Consider the following 16686-nt stretch of genomic DNA (forward strand, 5'->3'; position numbering starts at 1 on the left):
TTCCATACTTATTACTGTCGTTTCCGTAGGCTTGGAAAAAGCGCTGGTTTATCCTCCGCAGTGGACGGATGAGCGGGGATCCAGATGTGCTAGAGTACTACAAGAGCGACCATGCCAAAAAGCCCATTCGTATTATAGACCTGCACTGCTGTGAGCAGGTGGACGCAGGCCTGACCTTCAAACGCAAGGAGTTTCAGGACAGCTTTGTGTTCGACATCAAGACGGCCGAGAGGACGTTCTACCTGGTCGCAGAAACAGAAGAAGAGATGAACCGCTGGGTGCGTTCCATCTGTCAACTGTGTGGATTCAACCAGTCTGAAGAAAACCACCACGGTAGGAGAATCAACCTAAACTTTTGTATTCATGCCTTTACTTTGGCATTGTAATGTAAAGCTGTATTTGTATAAAATGGTGAAATTGGGGAGTTTTAACAGGGTGTCATTGCAGTCCACCTCCACTGCACAAATTAGCTATATACCTAGACCTTTGTAAAGGGTACTGCCTTTTTTTTACAATTTTATTCTGACAGTGAATGTGGAGTATTAATATAAGGCCATGTTCATTTACAGTAGTGGCCAAAAGTGATGTCCAGGCCAGGGAGGGGGTATATTTGCCTGTAATTCCCCCTTAAGTTACATTAAACCATCAGAATATGAAGTGTATGATACAAAATGGACACACACTAAACTTTTAAGACATAATAATTTAGCAAAAAATTCAAAGCAGGACGTATTAGGGAATATGGGTTGTATACTAACAAAAAGTGCAGAGAAAGCAAAAAAGCTCACAGGGAATAACCATAGATTGTGTAAAAAACATGGAGGTAGTGTCCGTGACGTCACCCTATAGGTTTGTGAAGAGCTTTTTTGAAGCCAATAGTTGGCGAGGCCTGCCGTCGCCATCTTGGCCGCACGTCATCGCGCATCACTTACGGATAACCGAAAATGGGTAGAGAGACGGGACATGGTTGAAGCTGAGGTGACTGGTTGCTGAAACCACACCCACCTAGCTTGACGTTAGTGTCATCAGTGGCAGTTTACCTGTCACTCAAGTGGCCACGCCCTTAATTATACAGAACTTTAAGGCTTAATATAATTTAAACGGATGAGTTACAAAAAATTTCACCCCCCTCAGAGTTCTCATGAATGGCAAAATTAGCTATATAGACCAAAATTATTTTTTGTACCAGGCTGTAAACATATTTTCTGCGATAACGTTGGGCATTTTAACATGGGGGTCTATGGAAATTGACTCTGTTTTGCAGCCAGCCTCTAGTGGCCAGTCGATGAATTGCAGTTTAAGTCAGTTCTGTATTGGCTTTATAAGAGAGATCTGAAGTTTGCACCTCGGTAATAACGCACAGATCTACTACAATTTTATCTGATTATTAATATTTGTTGATCCTCTATAGTTATATTTTGCAGTCATTGTCCAGGACTATGTCTTTATAGACCTTTCACATGTATTGTGTGTTATTTTTTGCCAGGCCTCCTTAAATCTTTCTCAAAGATGAGATTCACAAGGTAAAAAGATATTTATTAAAACCTTTAAAACCTGTTTTCTTTTAGTCATGGAAGTAAAAATAGCAGGCTTTTAATTGCTTTAAATGTATGGCTATCCAATATCATCAAAAAATAATTTACAAGTATGTAATAAAAGGTTTGTACTGTAAAAATACTTTATTTGTAACAAACAGGAGATAAAGAATTTACAAACAGCTATCCGCACGTTTCAGCACTTGGACAGCGTCATGATTTTTTTTACTTAAAAATGTTTCTCATCTCACCATATCCACAGGTACAGAGTCATCCTATACAATAAATCCGTGAGGAAGCATTTAAAAGAAAACATTTAAAAACAGATGCATTTGTTTACTTACCAGGCTGCAGGTGAAGCAGCTCTTTGTGCCTTCTAACGTCTCATAATCGGTCCTCATTTATGTCCAGGAGACTCACCAACAATCTTTTATATCTTAATCCCTTAATCCTTCATATTCAAAAATGTTTTTTTGTGCTGCTGCGCATTCATGTGTGTGATAAGCAAACCCGCGTTGTCCTCCTGTTTATAGGCACATATTGCTAATGTGCTCTTTAAATAACAAAAAACTTTTTGCGCCATTAACTTTAGACTTTAGAGCAGGTTTTTGTTGGTCAATGGCGTAGTCTATTTTAGTTGCCTCAAGATAGCAACGCGCCAACAATGAGCCTGAACACATCTCGTTTTCAGACCAGAACGCCCATGGGCGCAAAATGGGGCACAAACGCATCTGCCATTTAAACAGCGTGGCGCTAAACGTGAAAATGATCATTGCGCTGGGTGGAAACTAGCAAAAGACACTTGTGTCGCGCATTGCGCTGCATTACGCCGGGTGTAAGATAGAGGCCTATATCTTTGAAAGACTCAAACTGCCAAACAGTTTTAAATTATTTTATCAAAACAACCGCTTATTGTAAACGCGAATTTATATCCAGATTCAAGACTAAGGTTAAATACTTGTTGTGCCATACAGAAAAGATTAGGTTATACTAAAACATTTTTGACACAAAGGTCCCTTTTTAAAGTTACAGTATTACGATGTTTGTTTACTCTATGTAACATACCAAGTCCTGGCACCCTAAAAGGGAAAAGCAGAATAAAGAATAGATGGATGTGTTAGTATTGTTTCAATGTTGCCATCTAAATTTAGATCACAAATCTATATTAGTCTAAAAATAAAATTACAATAGTAATGAAATCTAATATATCTACGGTTTTACTGTAGCTGTGCTTTCATCCAGAGAGCAATGTGCTATTTCTTTCTCTAAACTGATAACAAGGAGGCTAGAAAAGAAACCTGATACCATATCTTATAGCTTTTCCTTTTTCCCCTCCATCTCTTGTCATTTGAGAAAGTTGTGCTGGACCAGCCCTGCTAAATGGATGCAGACTGAAAGGTTTATTGATTTTCTCTTTTGTTTTGTTAAAGAATAGGGAGTGAACGCTGGCCATCATTGCAGACCCAGTGCTTGTGTATGTGCAGAACGTTAGCTCTTTTTTATATAAAAATACTGTGTTTGTGGTAGATTGTATTGCTTTGCAGTTTATTTCACTTTTTAATGAAACAAATGCACTGCAGCAGTATTTACTGGAAATACATTACATACTGTATGTGGATTTCTATAGTATAGTCACATGTTCTCCTTGATATCTCAGTTATATTCTCAGTGAATTGAGACACATAGTCATCCTAGTAAACGTCTTAACTCTAGCAATCTTAAGTCAATATGACCACTATGCTATCTACAAAAACATAGCTTTATACTCCTACTGTACTGTACAACAATGGTCTCAAGCTCCAGGAAACATCCCTTTCCCTTTAACAAACATAAACACCCTTGTATCTCAACCAAAGATAATGGATATAAAAAGATGTGGCGTTGCTATTACTATGAGTAGGGGATAATGCAATGCTCAATATGGCCGCTCTGATGACGAAACTCCCGCCATCCAGTTAAAAAGCCTGTCCTTATTTTCTTACTTAGTATTTTTCTCTTGTTTTCAGTTCAAATATCTAAAAAGTCTTTAACTAAGATGCATTTTCTTGATGAACAAAATTAAAAAGTGTTTTTTTTTCTACTGTATTGAATGGCTTTGCAATGTATTGCGTTACACTGTCAGTTAAGAAGCACAATCTGATACGGTCTCATTTATACATGCGCTGCAGCTCCCCCTTGTGTTTTTTAAAGAAATGTGCAATCATTGCGGTGATCTTAAATCATTGTGACAGCCCTAGCTTAAAACAAGCAAAATATCTGCCGGGGGGGGGGTTCTTGACATTTTACTTTACTTTTTTCCCAAACACTTAATTCAAGAAATATTTTCTCACCCCATTGGCAGATATTTTTGCTTGTTTTAAGCACAATTTCACTTAAATTTTATATTTTTTTGTCTAAAAACTAGACTATATTTGCTTATCGAGAAAAAACATCTTAATTTAAGAATTTTTAGATATTTATACTGAAAACAATTTAATTTAATTCAATTGAATTTTATTTATATAGCGCTTTTCACAATTGTTAATTGTTGCAAAGCAGCTTTACATGAGGAGATGTAAAGGAGAACACAGAAAATCAATAGATAATATAAGAAGTAGAATATAACGGCTAAGGTTAAACCGTACAAACTAGCGTATTAATAATGTAACACAGTAAAGTGCTAAGTTAAGCCAAAGTTGGCTGACTCTCCCTGGGACGAAAAAACCCTCTAGGAGAAAAACCGGTGGGAAAAAACTAAGTAAGAAAGTCTTTTTTTGCAATGTACTTACTCGTTTAACTACTCATGTAACAGTCTTTAAATAGGGAAAACTTGGAAGTATTTGGTGGCTTCTAAATTCATCCCTGTTTGGATCCTAAGGAATGAATGGGGCTAGGCTAAATGCTAACACATTTACGACGCGCTATACAAAGATTAAGTGCACGCATTGAAAAAAGATAGGGATGTATTAATTCATCTAAGAACATAGTAAAATATTGAAAAACGGTGATGTTTTCCTTTAAGATTATGTTAGTGTAAGTTGTCTTAAGTTAAAACAGCTAAAAAATGCATTTTAGTCTGGTACTAAAGTACGATTTATAGCCTAGGCAGAGACACAAACCCTATGCAATAGCTTATGGCATAGCCTGACACGCATCTTTCCAAAAATTTGACAATGCTACGCAGGCTGAGACGCTGTGATTGGTCTGCTAGAACCCTTACCTCGCATGTCCGGGTTCCCATTTCTGCTTCCGACGGTAAAAACAAAGATGGACCAAGTTGAGGAGCGATATATAACAAATCAAGTTGCATCAAAAGTCTATTTATCTCCATAACTGCTGATACTTCTCAAACAACATACACAGTCTGCTTCTTGGCTTTTCCCTCAATACTGTAACATGTTTGTAGACACTGCGTACTAGCGATCGGCATATTTAATGCACGTCAACGTGAACAATGACACAGAAGTTGTCTACTGCATACAGGCTACGCCGTAGGCAGAGCCGGTGCCAGACCATAACTTACAGGGGGGCACGCGGCTTCAACGGGGGGGCACGCAATTAGCAACAATAACTTGCAAAAACAAGGCATTAAAACAACAAATACAGTGCAAGCACACACTTATACAAATGTTACAGACTGTCAGCTCATTACAGACTCGTTACAGACTGTCGCTGCGCTCGCGCTTTGCTCGACGCAACAACAAACCGTCCTCGCGCGGCGCAAGCCATTGACATGAATGGGTTTCATAGCGCAGCCCAGCGCACATCGCGTCCTAAGTAACAGCCGTTATGAAAGTAAGCCGCTTTACCATAATCACGTCGCAATGCTGTTAACGGTCCATACAGCCACACTTCACATTTAGGCTTACATAAATTAAAACAACGCTAACTTTCCTTTAAAAAAGCTGAAGCCGGCGTGTACAAACATTAAACTTCCTTAAAACAATGTCCTGTAGAAAATTCCACCTCGACCTCTAATCTCTGAGTTTGAGCCAATCAGTGTTTGCATGAAGTCAGATGAAGCAGGCGGTGCTGGTTAATTCTAAGTGTTCTAATATCCATATTTTCCAGATCCATAAAATGCCGCGAAAAAACACATTGCTAGTATCAAGTCACAAATATGCTAAAGCCTAATGACGCATGAGACCCGGCAATACAACCAATCAGAGAAACTGGTCTATTTTTATTAAAGAAAACATATATCAACTATATTTTCCTCATTTTATTACATTAAAAGTCATGAAACATTCAATGTTTAATTTATTTTAATTATTCTTGATATATATTAAATTAATCAAAAACTGTGTAGGGGGGCACAACAACCTGTTTGGGGGGGCACGGCCCGCGAATGCCCCCCCTTGACGCTGGCCCTGGCCGTAGGTCTTACGCAAAAGTATAAAACTGGCATAAGGTGTCCCAGGATTCCATAGAAGACAGAATGTCATAGGGGTTTGGATTAATTCGAGGGAAAGTACATGTTGACAGAATTTTCACTTTTGCGTGAATTATTCCTGTATTAGGTTCACTTTTCGGCTTTAGGAAATCCGTACATATGTTTAATGTCAAGCTGAAGTGATCTTGTGATGAACATAGCAAATCCAGATGTTTGAGAGCTCATGTTTATGTTAAATAAAGTCGAAATTCTTTCTCTTTGAATGTCAAAAACTTGTTTTGTTACCTCGTAAATCCTAACAGTACTGGATATTTTTCATTGAGGTGTAAAAATTGGCTAAGGCAGTTATGCACCCTGTGGACTTTTTGGAAAGGAGACAGTGCTCATGTTGGGAGACCTGATCTGAAATACGTTTGGAAATTTTTTGGAAAACATCTGGGAAACCGTGGAATATCAGGGAACTTTAATTATATTAAAATATTTTTATGGTAAATGTAATTTTTTTTATGCTTTTTAAAATCTGTTCAGTTAAATATATATAAAGTTATATTGTAAAATCATCATCCATTGATCACAAACAGATGGAAAATGCATGGAAATGAATGCGTGGGAACCCTGAGTAAACTGTTTACCTTCAAACTTTGTATCAGCCTGTTAATCTAGGGCAGTGCTTTTTGTCTGTTCTCATTAAGTATCATGCACAGATAGCACAAAGAAAGATTTGTAGTTTTTATAAAAGAAATGTCCCTCTATTTTTTCATTCATCCAGTATTATTTACTTTCTTCAATATAATATTTTATTTGTCCTTTATCATGTCGGTTGAGCTGTCACTCTATAACTAAAGGAAATGTTTTTGTATTGTTTGTATCTTTGTTAAAGAGATGTTTCCACCCACTGATCTATGAGAAAGCAACATAGGTTAAAGGTTTCAGTAATGAGAAAGTCATGCATGGGTTTTGGTAGTCTGTGTCCATAACAGGAGTACCTTACTGACCTTTAACAACAGGCCAGCATTTGACTTTTCAGTCATACACCCACAACATCTACTCACCTTTTCATAAAATGCCCAATGACGCCCAGATGTTATTTTATTTCACATAATCAGACAAATATTCCCAGCCACTCTATGACTTGACGTAAGCTATTCACACACAGACTGCAGTGCTCTGGTTGCATCCATACTGTATATCGCTTTTGGCTAATGCTGATTTGAAACAGAAGAATGTTTGATGAGATGCAGCCTCAGTCTCTTTGAGAATAAAACACACGCCATAACCGCAGTGGAGATTACAGCCATATGCACACATACACTTGATCTATTTTTCCCCTAAGCAAGTATCAAGTTGTCATATGCACTGTGAGCGTGAAAAATAGGGAGCCCGGTTTGCCTCTTAGGAAGTTTTCGATGATAGCCGGATGGTGGGTTGTTTGTGTGTCTGCCTGAGCTTTGGGAACGTGTTTTGCACATGTAATGTTTCTGAGTGAAACAAAGTATGACAAGTGCATGTGCACTGGGGTCATGCCATTTAGAACCAAATTTGCCTTGATCTTTTGATATATAACTGGTCTTAGTATCATTAATACATCCTGCAAGTTTCATCGCTTAAAATGCCCTCCTTTTCAATTACAAATTCATTTATGTAATCATTTTCGAAAAAGATAAAAAAATGGCTGGATTAGTAATGTGAATAGGTGAATTTTAAAAATTGTCCCCCCAGAGAAAGACACAGCACATTGTCATATTGTTTGCTCCGCCCACTCTCGTTTAGTAAGGGGAGCGACCCAATCGAGGCTGCAGTGATGACATATTTTTGTAGGCAAACCTGGAAGCTAGTTAGCATTTTAGGACTTCTGATTCCAACATCCCAAAGTCAATGGGTTTTTTGAACGGGATTTTGGTTAAATGCCTTAAATAAGATCTTTTCATGTTTTATATAAAATCTATCTAAATAAAAAATATTCTACGGCATAAAACACACAGTGATACCCCCCCTTCCTCGTGAATTTTAAAGCTTTAATTGTGCATTCCCACCAGCCACGGTAGCTAGACGGCGGCAAAAACGCGCTATTCGGGCGTAGTTGGACGCTTGAACACTTCATTCACGCGTGAAATTCTAGTCATTCGAGACATTCACGCGGAAATTCGCGTCATGGGAGGGGCTTCTGCGACTCCGCTGAGACTCCGCCAATCCACTCGCTTCCTGTAATCAGGTCACCACTACAGCAAGGTCCTGTTTGGTTAACGCGGCGCGGAAATCTGCTGAAGTTCCGATTTTTCAACTCGCGACAACGCTTAATTCGCGCGTTCTGCGCCATTCGCACCACACTGCAGGATGCCTAATCGCGTCTTTGCATTGACTTAACATGTAAAACACTTGCGCTTGCCGCCTCTACCGCGTCTGGTGTAAACGCAGCATAAGTGTTTTTAAAAGAGCGTTTGCTGACAAGTTGCTGGATGGGACTACAGACGTTGTCCTGGACTTTCTGCAGCATGTAGCCTGTCAATCATAGAAGGGGGCCGGACACCGAGCCAGGCCGAATGCTGTAAAGGGGAAGCACACAAATCAGACTTTCTGAATTAGAGTATGAAAAACAGGGTGGAAATGGTCATAAATGACCTAAATTTGGCAAAAATATATTGTATTATTATAAGAACACCTCAGGGAACATAGTAAAATAAAATAAAAACACATGTCATGACCCCTTTAAAGGCAGGGTGCATGATCTCTGAAAGCCAATGTTGACATTTGAAATCACCTAAACAAACACGCCCCTACCTCAATAGAATCAAGACCTTCTTTTGATAGACCCGCCCCACACATACGCAACCCATGCAATGATATCGGTTGGTAGACACGCCCCTTACTGCTGATTGGCTACAAGTGTGTTTTGGAACTTGGCCCGACTCCCTTTTCCAAAGTGTTTTTCAGAAATCGTGCACCCTGCCTTTAATTAGAAAGTGTGAGAAGAATAATGTATTATTTTAAGCTCATACTAGGCTGCATGAAGGAATTTGTGTCTGGGTTTAAAGTCACAATGGTATTAAAATTGGGTTGCACTTTATTTTACAGTAATTACAGTAACCTTACCCAACAAAAAAATGATAAATACATACAACTTAATATGCTTAGGTTCAGGGCTGGTACCTAGTAATTGCACAGTTACTCAGTAAGTACCTGTATTTAGTTAAACAGTAAGTACCTACATGCAAGCTCAAAATAGCCCTCATATAGGGTCTTATTCATCAGTGCAGGTTTTTCAAATAAAACAAGTTTTATTGAAATCTTTCATCAGAATGCATTAATTTGCTCCACCTAAAATGGCTTATTTGGTATAATGTCACCAAGCCCCCCTTTTCAGATCCTTCCCTACCTGGCTTAATTTAAATATGCAATACCAACGTTTTTAGGATCCAGTCTAAAAACATATTCAAAAACTTAAGCAACACAAAAGCTGCTTATTTTAGCAAATGTTACGAAATATTGAATCAGCTGTCATTGTAGTATACAAAAATAATAGCGTAAACACACATGCAAAAATGCCAGTTAGTATATTAAAGCTGTAAATAATAAAAACACTAGATGTGGTGTTTAAAATGAAGAAAAAGGTATTGAATATGTCCATAGCAAATTCAGTACAATTTTATTTATGTAGTGCTTTTCACAATATTTGTATTTTTACAATGCAGCTTTATTTAAAATAGATTTAAGAGCAAACATGGAAAAGAGATATGGGAATAAAGTTCAGGTATACAAAACAAGAAAACTATGAAAGAAATAAAATAAAATTGTGATGAATTGTCAAGGTGATGTATTGTACCTGTGATTGTACTGTGTGTACCTGACCTCATACATCCACTAGAACCCTGAAACATGCTGCTTTAAATCATTGCAGAAAGCTCAGAAAAGTGAAATCTATGCAATGTTTGGCTTAAGTTTCCAAATAGTTTTAAGGTCACTGCACATCAAACCAAGGCTTTTGTTGGTTGTTGCACACTTGAAACGCTGTTATGTCTGTCTCTCAGATTTAAACAATCTAGATCTGATTGTCTGGGTGCAGTAGTAAGTGCCTGCTTAACATAGACATAGAGAGTGATAAAAAAACAACAACAACAAATTCTTCAGCATATTATCCGCTGTTTCTGGTTTTAGTTACATCAAATGAGAAAAAGATGGAAAAAATGTTTTTTTTCTAAACCATGTCTGTCTGTCAGGAAACTTTGGGGATTCCCTGGATGAGCAGGCAAGTAAATGATTTTGTCTGTTTTTCTTCAAGCAGACATAGACACTTCATGAGTATTACTGCAGTACTGTGTCCTCAGCATATAGTCAAAACAATGATTCAGAGTTTAAGCCTGACTCGACTCTTATCTGTCTGCCCCCGGATTCATTTTCCAAGTAATTTCTACTGAGAAGTGTGTATTAAGTAATGTGAGGTAAACCACACCCCCATCCTGACTAATGTAAATCTTATGACTGTTTGTTTATGCGTGTAAACACGAAAAAACCTGTTGATGTGCAGTCAAAGATTTAAAGTAAGCATTGCACAGCTCAGATAATTAGTCTGTGTTCATTTCGAAACCTTTGAACCTTCGAGTCCAGTCTGAGACATTTTTGTGAAGTCTCTAAAACTTTGAGGGCACAGAAATAGCATGAGACTTATGCACAAGTTTCATTCTGCTCTTTGTTTGCTTTCATTGCTTGTATTACTTTTATGGAAAAACAAGTCAGATATTAAAGAGATATATATATGAAGTTTTAGCTCAAAAACCCCACAGATAATTTATTATAACGTTAAAATCGCCACTTTGTATGTGCACTGCAAAAAATGACTTTCTTACTTAGTATTTTTTTCTTGTTTTCAGTAGAAATATCTAAAAATTCTTAAATCAAGATGTATTTTCTTGATGAGCAAAATGACCTAAGAAAATAATACTAGTTTTTAGACAAAAAATATACAATTTAAGTGAATTTGTAATTTGCAAAAATATCTGCCAATGGGGTGAGAAATGTTTACTTGAATTAAGTGTTTAAGAAAACAGAAATCTTATTTCACAATTTTTTTTCTTACCCCATTGGCAGATAATTTTGCTTGTTTTAAGAACAATTTCAATGAAATTGTATATTATTTCTCTTAAAACTAGACTTATTTACTTAGGTCATTTTGCTCATCAAGAAAAAGCATCTTAATTTAAGAATTTTTAGATATTTCTATTGAAAACAAGACAAAAATACTAAGTAAGAAAGTCATTTTTTGCAGTGTGTGAGCAAAATTGTGCCGTTTTTTGGGTGTGTCCTTTTAAATGCAAATGAGATAATCTTTGCGCTAAATGGCAGTGCTATTTGGATAATGCAGATTAAGGGGCGGTATTATCCCCTTCTGACATCACAAAGGGGAGCCAAATTTCAATTACCTATTTTCTCACATGCTTGCAGAGAATGGTTGGGTTGATCTTTTTTCTAGTTTTTTCTTCTTCTTCTATTTTCTAGGTTGATAGAAGCAATGAATTATAGCACTTAAACGTGAAAAAAAATCTGATTTTCATGATTACGTCCACTTTAATTTGTGAAATTATCATGAAAACAGTAGGTAATGTCATGTGTTGGATGAATTACTTTACAAAAATGGAAATATGGTAATGCCGCCCAACCCTACTTGTGAGCACTATTCTTGATGCATTTTATGAACACATTTTATGTTTGTTGTTGAATATGCATGCCCGAGACCACAGGGCTTTTATAAAGCACAGAAGTCTCTCTATCTGTGTGTGCGCGCGTGTGTGTGTGCTTAAAAGGCTTTTTGCTCCGATGGGGGATGGTGAGATAGCAGCAGGCTGTTATCGATGCTCTGATCTGTCTGTCAGGGTTTGGCTGGGGTACATGGGGATGGGTTGGCAAGCTGCTCATGGGATGCACACCAAGGTTAGACAAGGTCATCCCGGCCATGCATAGCACTGGGACGGCCCCTCCCTAATACGCACAAGCGCACACACACAAAATGCCCTTCAATTGTATCGATTTTGCTGAAATAACGAGACGCCGCGCTTCTCCGGGGTCAGATTGCTGATGCCACTCAGTTTTCTGCCCGGACTTCTGCTCAGCATCCCAGAATCCCAGCGCTTATACCCATAAACACATACAGTAATAAAAGTCTGATAGTAGAAAAGTATTATAGTATGTACAGTAGTGTGTACAACTCTTGGTCATCCTGCCATCATTAGATTTGTTGTTTTTGCAATGGTATAGTGATCATATATATACAACCAGAAAATACACGAGATTTGTATGTAATTAAAAACTGGATAAAATTAAATAAAAGGGTTGATTAATAGCAGAAACCCGCAGGATCTCTTAAACCTCAATGAAATGAAATCCTAATTTCTATTTCTAATCGAATGACTGACAGGACTTCAGTCTCTTCAAAAGACTTTAGAGACATTTTGTTCTGAACATTGTGATTTTTACAGTTTGTGTACACATTTCCTGTATTTTCTGTTTGTATCTTATTAAAGAGAATAAAAAATTCGATTCAATTTTGTTTATATAGCGCTTTTCACAATTGTTTAATTGTTTCAAATCAGCTTTACATTAATAAATGCAGTAGAAAACACAGAAAAAACGGTGGACAAGATAAAAAGCCAAGTACGTCGGCTATGATTAAACCGTACTAGGCAATAATGTAACGTATAGACGAGAGTGCTAAGTTAAGTCAATGTTAGCTGACTTCCTAGGGGTTGAAAAAAACCTCCTAGGAGAAAAAAACTCCCGCTATATAGATGAATAATAATTAAACTTTGCTAAAACAGCAAAGATGTTTGGGATAATACTGCACTGTAAAAAATTATATCATATCAACATATATTTTTATGTAATTTTTAATTAACAAATTAAGTTAAACAATTACAAGTTTTCTCAACTAATCAAGTCAAAAAATAAAAAAAGTAGGTTCAATTGACTTGCATAATTACATTGTTTAAATTTTTAGCACTCAATTTACAGTTGCAAACATGTTTAACCCTCAAGAGTTCCTTTAAAAAACTTCCTTAAGTGTTCCTAAGGCCACAAAATGACACCTTCCCAAAACTGCTCTAAAAATGTCATACGTCAATATTTTCTTTCATTTTAAACGATGCTATCTTTTAGAACTACTTCTGCCTGAAACATACATATCAAATATTAATATAATTTGTGAAAATTTTAACCCTTTATATGCCTGTTTGTTTACATTAGCCCATGTTTTTTTTAACAGAAAAAACAAAAAAACTAAATATTTTCCAAAAAACACATTTGAACCACCATGTGATTATTATTATTATTATACCCTGAGATGGGTCAAAGATTGGTAGCAACATTGATTTTCATGCATTGTTATTTTTTGAATAGAGTCAGATTTTATAAAAAACTTCCTTAAGTGTTCCTACGGCCACAAAATGACACCTTCCCAAACACGGCTCTAAAAATATCATACGTCAATATTTTTTTTCATTTTAAACGATGCAGTCTTTTAGAACTACTTCTGCCTGAAACATACATATCAAATATTAATATAATATGTGAAAATTTTAACCCATTATATGCCTGTTTGTTTACATTAGCCCATGTTTTTTAACATAAAAAAACAAAAAAACTAAATATTTTCCAAAAAACACATTTGAACCACCATGTGATTATTATTATTATTATACCCTGAGATGGGTCAAAGATTGGAAGCAACATTGATTTTCATGCATTGTTATTTTTTGAACAGGGTCAGATTTTATAAAAAACTTCCTTAAGTGTTCCTAAGGCCACAAAATGACACCTTCCCAAAAACTGCTCTAAAAATATCATACATCAATATTTTCTTTCATTTTAAACAATGCAGTCTTTTAGAACTACTTCTGCCTGAAACATACATATCAAATATTAATATAATTTGTGGAAATTTTAACCCTTTATATGCCTGTTTGTTTACATTAGCCCATGTTTTTTTTAACAGAAAAAACAAAAAAACTAAATATTTTCCAAAAAACACATTTGAACCACCATCTGATTATTATTATTATTATACCTCGAGATGGGTCAAAGATTGGTAGCAACATTGATTTTCATGCATTGTTATTTTTTGAACAGGGTCAGATTTTATAAAAAACTTCCTTTAGTGTTCCTAAGGCCACAAAATGACACCTTCCCAAAAACTGCTCTAAAAATATCATACCTGAATATTTTTATTCATTTTAAACGATGCAGTCTTTTAGAACTACTTCTGCCTGAAACATACATATCAAATATTAATATAATATGTGAAAATTTTAACCCTTTATATGCCTGTTTGTTTACATTAGCCCATGTTTTTTTAACAGAAAAAAACAAAAAACTAAATATTTTCCCCCCAAAAAACATTTGAACTACCATTTGATTATAATTATTATTATACCCTGAGATGGGTCAAAGATTGGTAGCAACATTGATTTTGATGCATTGTTATTTTTTGAACAGGGTCAGATTTTATACAAAACTCACACTTGTGATCCTAAGGCCAAAATGACACCAAAATGACACCTTCCCAAAACCTGCTCTAAAAATATCATACATCAATATTTTTTTCCACTTTAAACTATTAAATCTTTTAACACTACTTCTTCCTGAAACATACATGTCAAATATTAATTAAATTTGTGGAAATTTTAACCCTTTAAATGCCAATATGTTAACGTTAATCGAACCACAGTGTTCAGCTGATGTCGTAAAACCTTTTGTGGGACATCGTAGCCCAAATAGTGACCTGTCCTGATTTCTCACTCCAGAGACTGAGAGCTAATAAATTTTTAATCTGTAAACACCGGTCAGAATGAGCAGCCCCACATAAGCCTGCAGTTTCTCTGTCTCAAGATCTCTCCAGTCTGTGACTGTCTCCCATGTAGGTTTGTCATGGCCCCAATATGCTGCAGGATTTCATGCATCAGCATCAATGAAAAGCTTGAAGTCAGGGCTGATTCGGGCAGTGGCATAGTGTGTGAGCCCTGGGATCAAATCTCTGGCTGCTGGAAAGTAGCGGAGCGTCTCCATGTTTGTGGGAGACCAGAAGATTTTTCAATTTTTGACGTCCATCCTGCCGCCACTTCATCCATCTCCTCTCCGCTCTCACCTTCTGACAAGTCTTCTGAAGATCTCTCTAATGAATTAGACTCCAGCTGGTCTACTTCTACCTCTGAGGCCTCCGTGTCGACCTCAGAATCCTCGGAGGAAGATGAGGAGCCATCCTCGCTCTTGAAGTGCATGATTATTTCAGGAGCCTTATGTGTGTTGTAATGCCTTGCCATATTCACTACTTCTGCTATACTGTTCATACTTATAGCAGTGTATTTGCATAAACAACATGAGCGAGAAACAAAATGAAGATTGATTTTTTTTCGGTTCTGGCCTCTCATCGTTTTTATTACTGAATTAGTTTATAACGCAGAATGTGCCTTTCAAAGAGAGAAGAATTTGGATATGTTGAATATGCCCCCCATGCCCCACTCATCACCGACCCCACCCCGACATCACCCCACCCCCTTACCACTCAGACACACTTTTTTTACACACACACCAATTTTCAACATTAAAGGTTTATCTTTTCAGCAGCTATGCGGTCCGCAGAAAACAGCAAAAATTGTGACATTTTGATGAATGCATGAAATGGTAAAAAGTAGCGCCACCTGGTGGACAAGTATAAAAATTTAAACTTCAAGGCCAGTAGTTTAAAATGATATATTGACATAAAGGTATGTATTAGTTTATGTTAAGATAAATGGGGGGTCAAAAATGGTAGTTATAATGGTTTTCAATGGGGCATTTTTTGTCCGAAGGAACACATTAGTCGGTTTTTGCGTAGCTTAGCCATTTTAAGCTAATTTAAAAAACTGAAACCAATATTGTAAAATGTATCAAAAATGATTAACCTTTGGCAAGTTTGGGCAATATTCAATCATCACAGTCAAGATGGTTTAAAAATCAAAATCAAAATGGCACAAAATGTCCCTAGGAACTCTTAAGGGTTAAATGTCTTTGACAATGGACTAAATACACTGAAAAAAATATTCATTCAATTTACTAAATTTTTAAGGTAAGTGGTCACAATCAATTTATTTAAGCTACATTTAAACAAAAAAATACAAAACAAAAAGCTTTTGTTTAAATGTAGCTTAAATAAATTGATTGCAACCACTTACCTTAAAAATTCTTAAAATTGAATGAATCATTTTTTAAAAATGTGTTTACTTGTTTTCGGCATCCTGTTGTAACCAACAAGGCTTGTGTGTTACACATTTTTTTGAAGCCTTCACTGAAAAAGATTATTCATTGAATTTAATCAATTTTTTTAAGGTAGGTGGTTGCGGTCAGTTTATTTAAGCTACGCTCTTAAAATGGATGTGTTAAATTAACCCATCTTGTGTCTAGTTAGGGACAACACATCTAGTGTGTTGTCCTCAAATTAACACATCTCTGTGTTATTTTTAGAACAACACACTTTGTGTTGTTTTTAACACATCTTGTGTTGTCCCTTTTATTTATATGAACTCTAAATCAGCACGAAATGACACATAATGTGTTAAAATTAACACATAATGTGTTAAATAGTTTAACACAAAGCAATGTGTTAAAATTAACACACCCTGGATGTGTTAATTTTAACACATTGCTTTGTGTTAAACTATTTAACACATTATGTGTTGTTTTTAACACATTAAGTGTCATTTAAGTTCATAAAAAATAAAAGGGACAACACAAGATGTGTTAAAACAACACAAAGTGTGT

General features: G+C 36.2%; 1 protein-coding gene across 1 annotated transcript in view; it reads left to right on the top strand.

Annotated features, from left to right (window-relative positions):
• gab2 (GRB2-associated binding protein 2) overlaps positions 1-16686 on the top strand; it is a 108110-nt gene that overhangs the window by 43526 nt on the left and 47898 nt on the right. Inside the window, exon 2 of the mRNA XM_055195972.2 lies at positions 30-333. Coding sequence (XP_055051947.2) covers positions 30-333 — 304 coding nt within the window. The remainder of the gene's footprint in view (positions 1-29; positions 334-16686) is intronic.

This window comes from Misgurnus anguillicaudatus, chromosome 24 (assembly GCF_027580225.2).
Source record: "Misgurnus anguillicaudatus chromosome 24, ASM2758022v2, whole genome shotgun sequence".
In the NCBI taxonomy this organism is placed as follows: domain Eukaryota; kingdom Metazoa; phylum Chordata; class Actinopteri; order Cypriniformes; family Cobitidae; genus Misgurnus; species Misgurnus anguillicaudatus.